Genomic DNA, 12,552 nt, shown 5'->3' on the forward strand with positions numbered 1-12,552 from the left:
AGAAAAGCCTCAGGGACAGTGTCTTTGGCTATGAAATGACTGGGGTGTGTGCCAGAGACTCTACTATATGGGAGCATGTGTCCCTCAGCCCTTCGTCCTGGCAGGGGGAGAGCGCCCACCAGGAGCGGGCTCTTTTTCCCCAGGGCCACAGCTCCAGCGTGCTGGGACAGCAACTGGGACCCTGCTGATTTCTCTAGTAAAAACAACAGTTGATTTATAGTGCATTGTTCTTCACATGCGTTTTTGCAAAGAGGGTCCTGTAGCAGGGGGGAGCAGCAGGGGAAACCTTGGCTGAATAACATTGCTCTGACAGCCCACCCCCACCAGCAAAGCATGCTCAGCCCTCGCTGCTCCAGCTGAAGGATTTCTGCTGGTGTAACCTGTTCAAAGTTCAGGCCAGCCAGCTGCAGCTCCGACCTGCACCCCCAGGCTGCTTTTTCTGATGCAGGTTACATGGAACATGCCAGGAGGGTGTGGGTAGGAAGGAGTTGAAGAGCAGCAGATACAGAAGGGTCTCAGCAGCTGCCCAGGCAGCTCACAGTGCACCATGGTCCAGCTCTGCAGCACTGAGGACACGGTTCGGTTTCTGGTTTGAATGCCACCTGTTCTTCCTGATTTATGCCTGTGGGATTCACAAGCTATCTTGCTCACCACCCCACTGTATTGGATGCAGAAGGTCCTGGGCCCACTTTCTATTGATTTCCCCGGTCTCAGAGACCAGTCCCGTCTTCAGTGTGTCTGCAACAGAAGTTTTATTAATGCAAAATGAATATCCCTCTGGAAAATGAAGTCCAGAAATTAATAATGAATTAAAACAACTTGCCACAGGCATTGTTAATGAGCTCTTTGTCTGCACGGCTCACATGAAAGGAGGTCATTGCTCAGCTGTTCCCGTTGCGAACGGCAAGCAGATTAACCGCTAACGTTGAGCACGTGGGTCTCTCCTGAGACAGCGGGATAGCTGCATCTCAGTTCGTGCACGCCAGGGTTTTCCTGCCCTTATCCCAGCTGTGTAGGTTTGCCTTGAGGAGTCTTTGCTACCTGGATAAGACACCTTCCCCCTCTCCCCTCCAAAGCCTCAGGTTGCCTGTCTATATCGGGAGGACACAGGACTCATACCACTGGAAAAGACAATAACCTTGCAGAGCTTACGAGGAGAGTGGAAAGTAATCTTGTAGGGGACTAGCAGGGCTTAACTTCACTGCCGTAAGCCTCTTCAGGGACGCTGGCCCAATAACTAACCTGGCACCGCTCCAGTTCTGCGTCTGCATCTATTGTTCTTTTCCTTATCCTGCAAGGCAAAGGGTTATCCTCCCTTATCTTCTACCGCAGGCTTTGGAGGAGGCCCCACAACAAGGACAGTAGAGATCATGCCCCTGCCGAGCCCTGGGGGCAGGAGGGGGGCTGTGCTGGGAGAGGAGCAGCTGCCACCAGGCAGTAGGTAAAGGAAGGCTGTCACACCATGCAGACCGCCTCTCTGCAGCTTTTTCAGCAGCCAGGTCTCGCTAAGCAGAGATAAGGAGGCAACATTTACCCATCCTGCCTGGGGAGGGTGGCTGAAGGCAGGTTCTTTCAGGTGCTGCTCCTCACTCGATGCCTGGAGCTGGATGTAGCAGTGTGTGGAGCAACAGACGCTGGGCATTACTTCTCCATGATGTGGCTGGACATCAGAAGGGGATTTTAACCCTTGCCAGTAACACATGTGACAGTGCTGGCTGGCTCTGCTCTGTTCTGCTTTCTTGCAAAATACAAAAGCTCAACCTATCCCCTCCAAGTGCTTAACCCAGGCTTGAGAAAATGCTGCTGTGTTTGAGGCATGCTTTCTCACCACCCTTCCTCACCCTTGCCTCTCAGGTGGGACACCCAGCAAGGCTGGCTGATGTCTTTCTTCCTTGCGTGGCAATACAGTCGCCCATTTATCAAAAAGCTGAGTCACCGCAGAGCCCTGGGAGCCAGGCAGTGCCAGCCACGCAGCACCACCCCTGCAACGCATGCTGTCGCGGGGCTTCACCTCCACCAGCTGCCCCAGCAGCAGCCCTGGCCACAGAGGGGTCAGTCCTGCCGTCTCCTGCACCCATCACAGGCCATGCATTCCCACCCCTCCTCCCGTGGTAGTGCTGGGCTGGGAAGAAATCCCCTTCTGGTGCAGGGAGAGAATGGGGAGAGAAAGAAGCAGGGAGGCTTGGGCAGGAGTGGGGGGAAAGCAAGACTTAGACTTTTCAGGCTGCACATTGACAGGCACAAAACCCCCTTCCTCTCTCACCTCCCAAGTTTATGTTTGTGTATCTGTTGTTAAACTGAAAACTCATCCAATGCTCCCAGTAAGTACATGCACAGAGCCTACGTATCTCTGAATTCACATGCCAGTCTTACCATCCTCTTCATCACAGTATCTGGGTACTTCATAAGCCAGACTGTAGCTTGTCCTTAAAAAGGTTTGGCAAAGGGAGGTTCATCTTACAGGAGACAGGGATGCTGGGAATGTCCATCCCACCCAGCACAATGCCAGGGGAAAAGTATCTGAAGGGTCTCCAAAGAGACTGGTGTAGCTGGAGTGCTCTTTGCTTGGGTCCCTGAAGAGACTTAAGGGGACAAAGGACGTGACCATGGCCCCACACCTGGTCTGCTCAGCTCTGAGTGCTGGTCAGGAGCTGGTTCGGGAGTCTGGGAAAGGCAATGCAGCAGGTAGCACAGACATAGCAGAGACTCCAGCAGCTGTGCCTGAGAAGTCTGACCTGGGAATTAAAATTAAGCTTGTTGCATCCCACCTATTCATTATCTGCCAGGCTGTTCTTCCTACACAGCAACTTACATCGTATTTGGAGGTTGCTTTAAGGTAGTACTGCATTTAGGTATGGCTATTGCTTCTTTCTTTGCTGGCATGATGGAGGAACCATCCTTGCATTGGGTGCAAAGACAAGGAGCAGTTTGGATGTTGCTGCTAACTGCATTGGGGCATAGCAGGCAGATGGGTGGGTGAAGGACAGCATAAAGCTCAAATGAATGCCAGAGAAGTATTTCAGGCTTGGCTCAGCTGTGACAGGTACTAGGACAGTGCTAGGTTTAGGACCATTTTTAAAGAGTGGTTCAGTGTCTTATGAATCTATTTGGAAATTTAATACAACTCAAGGTTTCTTTAAACATAAGCTGTGTTTGTATTTACAGGACAGGACAGTCAGTTAGGACAGCAGGGTTCTCAGGTTTCTGCACAGCATCATCATTTCATCTTGATTTAACAACAGGCTCACGTCTGGGCTAACTCTGACTCAGCTGCTTCGCAGACTCCTTGGGGCAGTCAAGCCTGCAGACAGCTTTATTTTCACTGAGGCTTGTAGCACAGAGATTTGTAGACCAAATCCTTATGAGCAGTCACCAGGGAACATTGCTGGGGTTTCTGACCCCAGCTGTGCTGTTGTAACTATTGCAGCTCTGGGATCTGGGGCTGTTACAGGCTGTGGGATGACAGGCTGCGGGATGACAGGCTGCATCTACCCGAATCCTTTATTACCCCTGTTTCCTACCAGTGATGCTCAGGACGAGAGCTCTGTTATGGCCAAGACTTCAGTAGTCCACTAGGAAACACAGGAGATCAGGAGAGCTGGTGAAAATTATAGAGGCAGGAGAATGCGTTAGACTTAAGGTTTTGCAGAAAAGGTAGTAATGCACCATCCTCCAAGTGGAGTGAATAGTTTCTCTGAGCTTGCCTTTTATGCCCTTACAAAGGGTATTTTGAAAGTGTGTGCTATTTTCCTCTTTTTCTTCCCAAGTGTCTAAATTTGAGGATATATCCTTATTTCTAAATGACAAGCAATACTGAATGGAAAACTATTTTGTTCTGTCATTTACTTCTCATTTGGTCCTGTCACATCCTATCTTTTGGCACTATGTATTTTCTTAGTGTTATGAGCATATGTCTGTTCTGTGTGTGAAAGAGTGGGTGTCTGAAATGTGTTTGCAAAGGTCCTTGATAAAAAGCTTTAACAACTAAAATTATCAGAGCGGCAAGAGTGCGCTGGTCGTGATAGATCTGAACACTGCCAGGCAGCAGGTCATCCATCTGCAGAGACACTAAGCACAGAAGAGATCAGAATCACCAGGTTTTTAGTACTTACCTAGAAGGGAAACTACTGCTCATTTAAAGGAGCTAATGTTGCTTGCAGATTTAGCTTGGACACCAGAGGGAACATAAAAGCAACAGCAGTGGAGTACCTTCAAGGACAGCGTTTCCCTCCGGAAGCACAGTGCAGTTCTATCCAAGTTCTCCTCATTAATCACTTACTTTCTTGTTTTCCAGCCAAAGCTTTTGGCCAAGGAGTTGCTTGACTTGGTGGCATCTCATTTCAACCTGAAGGAGAAGGAGTACTTTGGAATTGCATTCACAGATGAAACGTAAGTCTGAGAAATTAAAGACCTAAGAGGCAACTCTTAGATCCCAGGAAATCTTGACAGTTTTGTACTAAGCAAAATGACCAGTGTAGAAGACCTGTGTACCCCAAGGTGCTAGACCAAGGTCTAGGGAGACATGGACCTCACTTCAGAGTCTGTCCTGTACTGCCTCTTCTTCAGAGGGCTGGAGGCCTCTCGTGGCAAGTTAAGCATGGCCAGAGGTGTACAGAGGCAGTAACAATTCCTTCCTAATCCCATGTTCAAAGAGTTGGTGTCTTTTGGCATTAGTAAAAGGTTAGCTTAAGCCCTCATGGACTTAAGAACTACTCACTAGTTCAGAATTATTACCAGTTTGGTGGAACTCTTCAGTTAAAGTGTTAATCAGTTTATCCACTCAAGCAGGCTTAAAAGTAATGCTAAATTATTTCAATTAAAGAAAAAAAAAAAACTCAGAAAATTACCCTATTATTTCTGATGTTTTAGATCCCAGATTAGAGTTTCTTAAAAAAACGAGAGAAGAAAGTGTAAGAAAGGAATGGATTGCCAAACTTAACATGGACAAAAAGCGTTTTTAAATACAAAATTTCCATTGTGGAAAGGATTTGACCTTACCAGGAATCACACAACAGCCTTATGGCAGAGCTAAGCCAAAGGATGGGACCCTGACCCTGACATCACCTCAGGCAATGTGTTCGCCTTGAAGCCCAGCTCCCAGGTTCTTAGTATTACCACAAAATTTGAGGTTTTGTCTCAGGACAGGTCATTTCTACCGCCTGTTTAAAATGCAAGCATAAAATTAGCACTGGAAAAACCCTAAAGGTTTGCCAAATGCTATGATTAGTCCTAGACTTTGACCTCTCTGCTACTGCACAATCTCTGCTACTTTTTTCCAGCTGCCTGTTCTCTCTCTGTAGTCAGACTGTCCTCAGCATATGGGCTGTGCCTTGTATACATGCCCACCATGCTCCACCTTGGTTTGCAATAGGGTATTTTTTGTATATTATATATTTGCATACGTATCAGGAAGTAGCTTCCCACACCTATATTGCTTTAAAAAACTCAAGATTTTCAAGCCAATGCTGTGTTCCCAGAACAGCTGAGTCATGGGTATTACTGTCATAAGCCAGCTCCGCGCTCCTGCTGAAGTGGCAGAGAGATGTAAATTATCTGCTGGAATAAGGATTTAGGATTGGGTAATCAGGGACAGATGGATAACTGCACAAACATATCTATTTTAATCTGAGCAGTGATCGCCCCTTTAGAGCCAGTTCCTTTTGCAAGCACCTGCCTTGGGCAACCTGAGGCCATCTCAGGACACAGCTCCCAGACTGGAGGAACGCTCAGCATCTGGCACATGCAGAAACAGGACCCAAATCAGAGGACATCCCAGAATCCATCCCATCTCACTGACATGAGCAGCTCTGCCCTGTAGGAGATCTCCAGCCCAACACAAATTAATGAGACTGGTCCTCAAAGGAGGAACAGCAGGAGGTGCTGGTAATTTATAACGCAGGAGGAGGAAATTGCTCCTCACCAAGGTGTTATTTCTTACTGGAGGGAGCAAGTTACTCAGTGGGTGCTGCCTAAGGGGTGCAGGAAAGCCATGCAGGGAAGCCAAAGCAAACTAAAAGATGAAAATGTTCCTTTGACAGTCCTAACAGCACAGGTTAAAAGCAAGAAATGCATGTCAGACTGCAAGCAGATAGTAGCTGAGCAAGTCCCAGCTCTCGGCTCAGCTGAGTGGGCACAGGGCTCCCCTAGGAGTGCAAGGGAAGCTAATGAGGTGGTGTCAGCAATTAGAGAGAACCCAGCCTCCCCTGGGGCTTCCAGGTTTAACACAGAGCGGCATGAACAAAGATCTGGGTTAGCGATGGGAGGAAGCACCAAAGGCTGACAGAGGCTGTCAAGGCAGTGCTCAAAGGTGCGCAGCGGATGCAGATGGATGTGTACTGTCTAGACAGGATTTCAAAGGGTGAGGTGATGGCATCCACTCACTTGGTCACCTTCTTGACCTGTAGGCAAGGTGGAGCAGGGTGCATTCTAGGAAATGCTCAGCCAGCCCATATAAAAGATTTGAGGACATCCTCATTAAATCTAGTAAACGCAACCCAGAAACATACCAGTAAGTCTTAGCTGATAGGGAGCTTGGTCTGCAGCCCTTCTGCTGTCCCACAGTGAGTCTGACCTTTGCACTGAGGCTTCTTCAGGGTTGTGAAAATAACCTTGACAAAAGTATTTCCTCTTCAGTTGTAAAAGCTTTGAATAGAGTTGGCACAAACAGAAATTGTTTTATTTGACTGAACACAGCCAAAAAAATATACTTGGAGGGTTGGACTGAGTCCTGGAAATAGATGTCCTGTGTCACCTTCAGAAAATAAACTGGGCTGTCTGTACCACAGATCTTAACCTGCAATGTGAAATGGAAGTTTAAAAAAATAATTTCTTCAAAAAGTAAGAAAAAGAGTCTCTTAATGTGTGTTTGCAGAGCACCTAACCCAGCCCTATAGCTGTTACATACCAGGCACACAAAAAGAAACACTTTAATTCTGTGATGCAGGCCCTTAGGGTTTTCCTTCTCTTCACTCTTTGCTGTGCCTTACTTGAAGGGAACTCATAACCAGCTAAAACAGAACAAACCTGGTTCATAAATGTAGTCTGGGATTGACTAAAGTGCAAGTTTAGAAAGAAGAAAAGCCACTGAAGTATTAAATCAATTCTTCTATTTAAGAGTAAAAGCTCTATGAGAGTAATTTATTTAGAAATGATTTGGACTGGGGGTTTCCATTCATTAGTTGTGCTCTATCATGACAACCTAAGAAGAAAATCAATAGGAACAACCTTTGCGTTGGCGACTTAATAGTTTCTTGTGATAATATAGGGTCATTACTGCATTCAGCGTGACTAAAATTAGATTGTCAGACTATTATGGAGGAGAGAATAACACCTCCTATTCTAACGATCATAGGAACGCTTCATGGTGTGAGCCATTAACTGCAGGAGAGCACAGGTCAAAAGGGTGTCCCTGTATGGCATGTGGGGCCAAGCTTCACGTGAAGCTGGAAGAGCTATATGCTCATTGATTAAAAGTGAAAAGGAATGGGGAAAGGGCTTTTTATTTTCAGTTCAGCTGATTATGAATCTCCGCTAACCGCCCTTTCCCTTGGCATCAGCTCTTCCAGCATTCACTGAGAGCAAGTGGTCAGGATTACCCTTCTGTTCACTGCAGACGCCCCGTCTGGGCCATAGGCAGATTTTCCACGTCTTTTACTTGTCCTTAAATGTGAGTCACCTGCTCCATGGAGAACTACCAACTTTTGTATCCCACAGCTCTTCCTCTCTGTGGGTCCAACCAAAAGTTGATCCAAACCCTCTTGCCCCCTCCCCAGAGGAGAACCTGCAGAGCAGCTTCTTCAGCTAGCTCATACATAGGATAAAACCTGCAAGGCATTGAGGTCCCCGTTTGTTGTTTTACACTTGTGCTAGAATTGTACTAACGTGATAAGGTAATGACAGCGAATGCCCTTGCTGAACAAGGGTACTATGGCCAAGGCGATGTCAAGGGAAGAGCCACTCTTCCCTGGAATACTCTTTCATCTCTGGGAGCAGAGGGGAAGCCTACCTCTACCCTGCAGCCACGTGGCAGAGCCAAAATGAGGGACCCAGGTGTCCCATGTCCTGGCTGAACAGAATGGGGGGTGCAGCTCTCAGAATAATGTCCTGCTTTGGGGTTAGACCAGTTCCTTTGTCACCAAGCCCACCACTTTGCCAAATCCATATGGTTCAACTCGTATAGCTCCTTGAGCTTTGCAGCCCCTTCAAGAGTATTTCTGTTGAAGGATTAAGACCTTAAACGAGAAAATCTGTGAGCATGAAAGGGGTTTTTGTTTCTGTCATGATTGATGGAAATGTAAAATAGTTTATATGGTTTCTATTATGTGAATTGGTCTTTCTTAGTGTCCATTCAATTCAACATGAGTTTGACACTGAAGAGGCATGAGTTGGTTTATTGATCTAAATACCTTTATAACACAAATCAATGTGAATCCACTTTTCAGAAAACCGGACACTAACTAGTAAAATGGTATAAACAGAACCACCTGGAGGCAAAGTATTCATTGATGTACTACTCTTTACTGAGAGGCCCGATAAAAGAAAACAGAACTACTGCACGCAGTCAACAATGTGAACCCTGGACACCAAAATCCATACTCCGTCTATAACCTAAATGGACCCAGTTTCTTTTTCTAAAAGTGATTATGTATTTGTTATTGACACACCAGTTTAACTGCCAACATGAGCATAACCAACAGAGAAAAATGAATTGGCTTCCAATATTCAACCTCCCTATAGATCATCATTATTTGTGAATACACTGATATAAATACCCCAATAAACAAATCAATGGCAATAATGAAACAAAAGCTACTTTGTGTCTCTGAATTGAACCAGCTGGACATAGGCATGTATGAATGGGATCCCAGTGCTAGCTGTCTAAATCGTTTCATGAAAGCTGTCAGGATTACTACATGCCTAGGCTTATATGCCCATACTTTTCTCTGTCTTACATGGGATTGTGCTCCATGAATAGTTCTGCCGAAGACAGGAAGACAGCTTTCAGAGCAAAGCGTTTTGTGGTGTAACGGCATTGGAGTTTGGCTCCCTGATAGACCACATTCACAGGCAGATGCCAGTGACTGCTCGCTGCTGCTATTCTCTACATGCCACACACGCATACTTGAAAAAAAGGAGTTAGGTGACAATCTGCAGTGCAGAAGCCCTCAGCGATGAAAGATTGTAAGTGGTAATTGAGTACAGTGAGCAGTTAGCTCCTGGCAGTGATTTAAGTGACCTTCCTCCTCTGAAGGAGCTATGGATTTAAGCTCTATGCAGATGAGAGTAATGAAACTCTTCAACCCAAAAACTCAGCGGAAATTAAATGTGTTATTCAGTACGCACAACTGCGTACATGTGCAATATAAATGTGTAACCTGGTATGCATACGTATATGCATATATTCTTTTCTGTACTGATTATAGCAACCAGTTTCTCAAGTTAAAATGCAGTGAGAATGAAAAAAGCAAGTCTTTTTGAAATAAGAAATACCTTGAAGTGAATTATTGTTCTCTGCACTGTGGCTTCTCAACCCTTCCTTGAACGTGTTAGGCAAACCCAGACATTTCTGCTGAATAAACATAGAGGTAGACAGTAAGTCCATTGTCAACAAGTCGGTCTCAGTGGGAACCAGTGTGTAATGCCATCAGCTGCTGGTGGCTGCTACTTTGGTGATACAAATGCAGCTGGACAGGTTCAGGATAGGATGTCAGGCTTAATGTGGCTTTTCCTTGCTCTGACAGTGTTTTGTACCTTGGCCTACATGGTTAAATGCTTGTTTTGTACTTCAGCTGGGAATGGGTGAGCATGTCTAGTTTCAACCCCCATGCGTACTGTGGCCTTCATAGTTAATTTCAGCCCTCCTGATCCCTGTTAAAAGAAACATAACAGCACTTCAAAACAATAAAATAGGAAAAATGACAGATTTCAAGAAAGGGGATGCAGTAGGAAATGTGAACACCCCTGATTTTTTGGATGTCCAGGCTGAGAATCTTTCAAAGGGATTTATTTTCTGATGGCCTGGAGCATCTGTCTTCTAAAAACCAAGCCTTGTTAAAGTACATATCTGTGCTGAACCACAGGGCATGGGCAATGCAGGGATCCTGCACTAGTGCTGGGTGACTGCAACCCAGCAGCAGAAATGACAGAAGGAGACCCCATCGTGCTGTGTGCTCAGCTACGCAGCCTGCCGAGAACAAGACCAGTTAGCCTACACACCCAGCCCTGTTAACACGGCCACCCTCATCCCTGATCCCAAGCAGTGTCACTGCACAGCGCTGTCCCAGGCTGGGCAGATTGCCCTCAGCCCAGGTACTGCAATAGAGACATATGAAATGACTAGCTGGGCTTGAAAATCTGTATTGTGTCACCCCTTTCCAGTAGCCACGCTGCTAGTAAGTCTGTGACCCTAAACACAGTTCAGGCTGCCCTTTACCTAGAGAAAAAAAAAGAAAAAAAAAAAGAAAAAACTTATTTTAAAGTCTTATCTAGAGAAGAAACTGACTGAAAGGTAAAGTAATCTTTAATCCCTTAGAGAGTGCAAAGCAGCGTGCTGTGCTGAGGTGAGCACACACAATGGCCCAGCTGGTCTCCAGGGCAGCCCAGAGCTGCCTGGCCTTGAAGGTCCCTGAGCTGCCAATCTTCTTCTGCACCCACATAAGCAGGGCAGCTGTACAGAAATTCAGACTGAATGCAAGTGATTCAAAGCCTCCTGAAATGGCTACTTTCCCCTTCATTTATTTTTCTAGAAAAGATGGACTGGAAGAGCTACAAATCCTGTTAAACTGCTGAATAGATGTTGTTGCTTACTTTCCAAAGGGGCTTCTCAGTTGCCCAAAGCACAAGTGCTGCTGAGGAGACAAATGGGCAGACCCTGGTGAAAGCTGAGCGTGTTTGCTGACAGGGTACATTGCTAAGGCTTGTGGCAACCCTAAAGTTAATTTAATTTTTTTTTTTTTAAGCCAAGCCACTATTTCTTTTTTTTTTTTTCATTTTCAGTGGAATGAAGAATTATTCTTGAGGATTAGCATGCACTGATGAATAGGTACTGGAATAGAGGACATCTGAGTTCCATTTCCTGCTTTATTTGTTGCAAGATTCTGCCCAAAGTCACTTCAGTTCTCTCTCCCCTTGCTTATCTAGACAGCAGAGCACTGAAGGCAATGGCTGCCTCTCCCTCTGGGTGAAATCTGGTCTGACTGAAACCAATAGCAAAACGCTTACAGGATGCAGCCCTAGCAACACTAAAGGCGATGGCAAAATTCCCGCCGACTTCAGTGGGGCCTGAATTTTACCCTATGTATTTCCACAGCGCCTAATTTAACGGGGCCTTTATCTCAGCTGGGGAGTGCGATGTCCCTGTAATACAAATAATGGTATTTATAAAACACCTCTCACGCACACACAGTGCTCTACAATGTGGGGAACGTGACAAAGAACAGAGCTCCTGCCCAGGAAAGCTTCCAGCAGCAAGGCACGAATGGATAAATTATAGGAGAAAATAATAGCGACAGGTACCATCTAGGCAAAAGAAAAGCAGCACGTGGTAATTGGAGCTGGAACGCTTCATGGAGCAGCTGTTTTTCAGGAGCTCTCTGAAGGAGGAAAAACGAAGGCTGGGCAAACTTAGGGAGGCTATTGCAGGCATGTGGGTGGTAAATAAACTGTCTGAGGCTGTAGAGTCAGGTTTAGCCTTGAGTGAAATACTGCAGGCGTTGTGGAAACTCTTAACAATAAGGGTTTCTAATGAAAATCTTGACAGACTTTTAATGATACAACTGCTCCAGGGGGTTGTAATAAAAAGGTGAAGCTCATAACATTTTGGGCTGTCCTGCCTGCTCGGTGCTGCCAGCTTTCACCCTGACAGATTGAACTTTAGCAGTTCAATTCCCAGACTGAAATATTGCCAGGATGATATCGCCTCCACTCCTCAAACATTTACTGTGCGTTTTTCAAATATCACGCAATAGCCAAGGGCAAATAGCATGTGCTTTGGTTCATCTTTTGTAACACCTCAGACCTCATTGCAATGAGTAGTGAGAAACCTCTTCGGTGCTGGGCTCAAAAGTGTTTCTTCTCTTGCCAGGGGACACTTGAACTGGCTTCAGCTGGACCGCCGGGTGCTGGAACATGACTTCCCCAAAAAGTCAGGACCGGTTGTTTTGTACTTTTGTGTCAGGTAAGTGCACAATGGCAAGCCCTTCCCATGGGATACAGATAAAGACAACCCATTCCCCCACAGCCAGGAAATGAGGCTGTCAGTTTCTCACACTGTAGAAACATTTGTGGACAAACAAACGCTTTTACAGAGGTTTCTTTTGAGCTCTTTGGCTTTGAAAAGTCTTCTCACACAAGTGTAAATAAGTTGTAGCCACAATAACACCCATAGCTGCCCACAGAGAAAACCTGTATGGGGGCAAGATCAGACATTTTACATTTTTATTTGTGGGTTTTGAACTCCTGGAAAGCCCAAGCCGGGTAGGGCTGCAGAACAAAGACCTCTTTCTGCCAGGATAACCAACCTGAGCCAGCCACCTGGAGAGAAAACACTTGCTT

At 46.0% G+C, this 12,552-nt stretch overlaps 1 protein-coding gene across 7 annotated transcripts in view; it reads left to right on the top strand.

Moving 5' to 3' along the window:
• The window catches only part of FRMD4A (FERM domain containing 4A), a 383,005-nt gene that overhangs the window by 274,001 nt on the left and 96,452 nt on the right, over positions 1–12,552 (top strand). For all 7 annotated transcript variants that reach the window (XM_075081551.1, XM_075081548.1, XM_075081550.1 and 4 more), the window contains exons 3-4: positions 4,295–4,389; positions 12,083–12,175. In XM_075081551.1, the coding sequence (XP_074937652.1) occupies positions 4,295–4,389; positions 12,083–12,175 (188 nt within the window). The remainder of the gene's footprint in view (positions 1–4,294; positions 4,390–12,082; positions 12,176–12,552) is intronic.

The sequence above is a fragment of the Phalacrocorax aristotelis genome, chromosome 1 (genome assembly GCF_949628215.1).
Source record: "Phalacrocorax aristotelis chromosome 1, bGulAri2.1, whole genome shotgun sequence".
Classification (NCBI taxonomy): domain Eukaryota; kingdom Metazoa; phylum Chordata; class Aves; order Suliformes; family Phalacrocoracidae; genus Phalacrocorax; species Phalacrocorax aristotelis.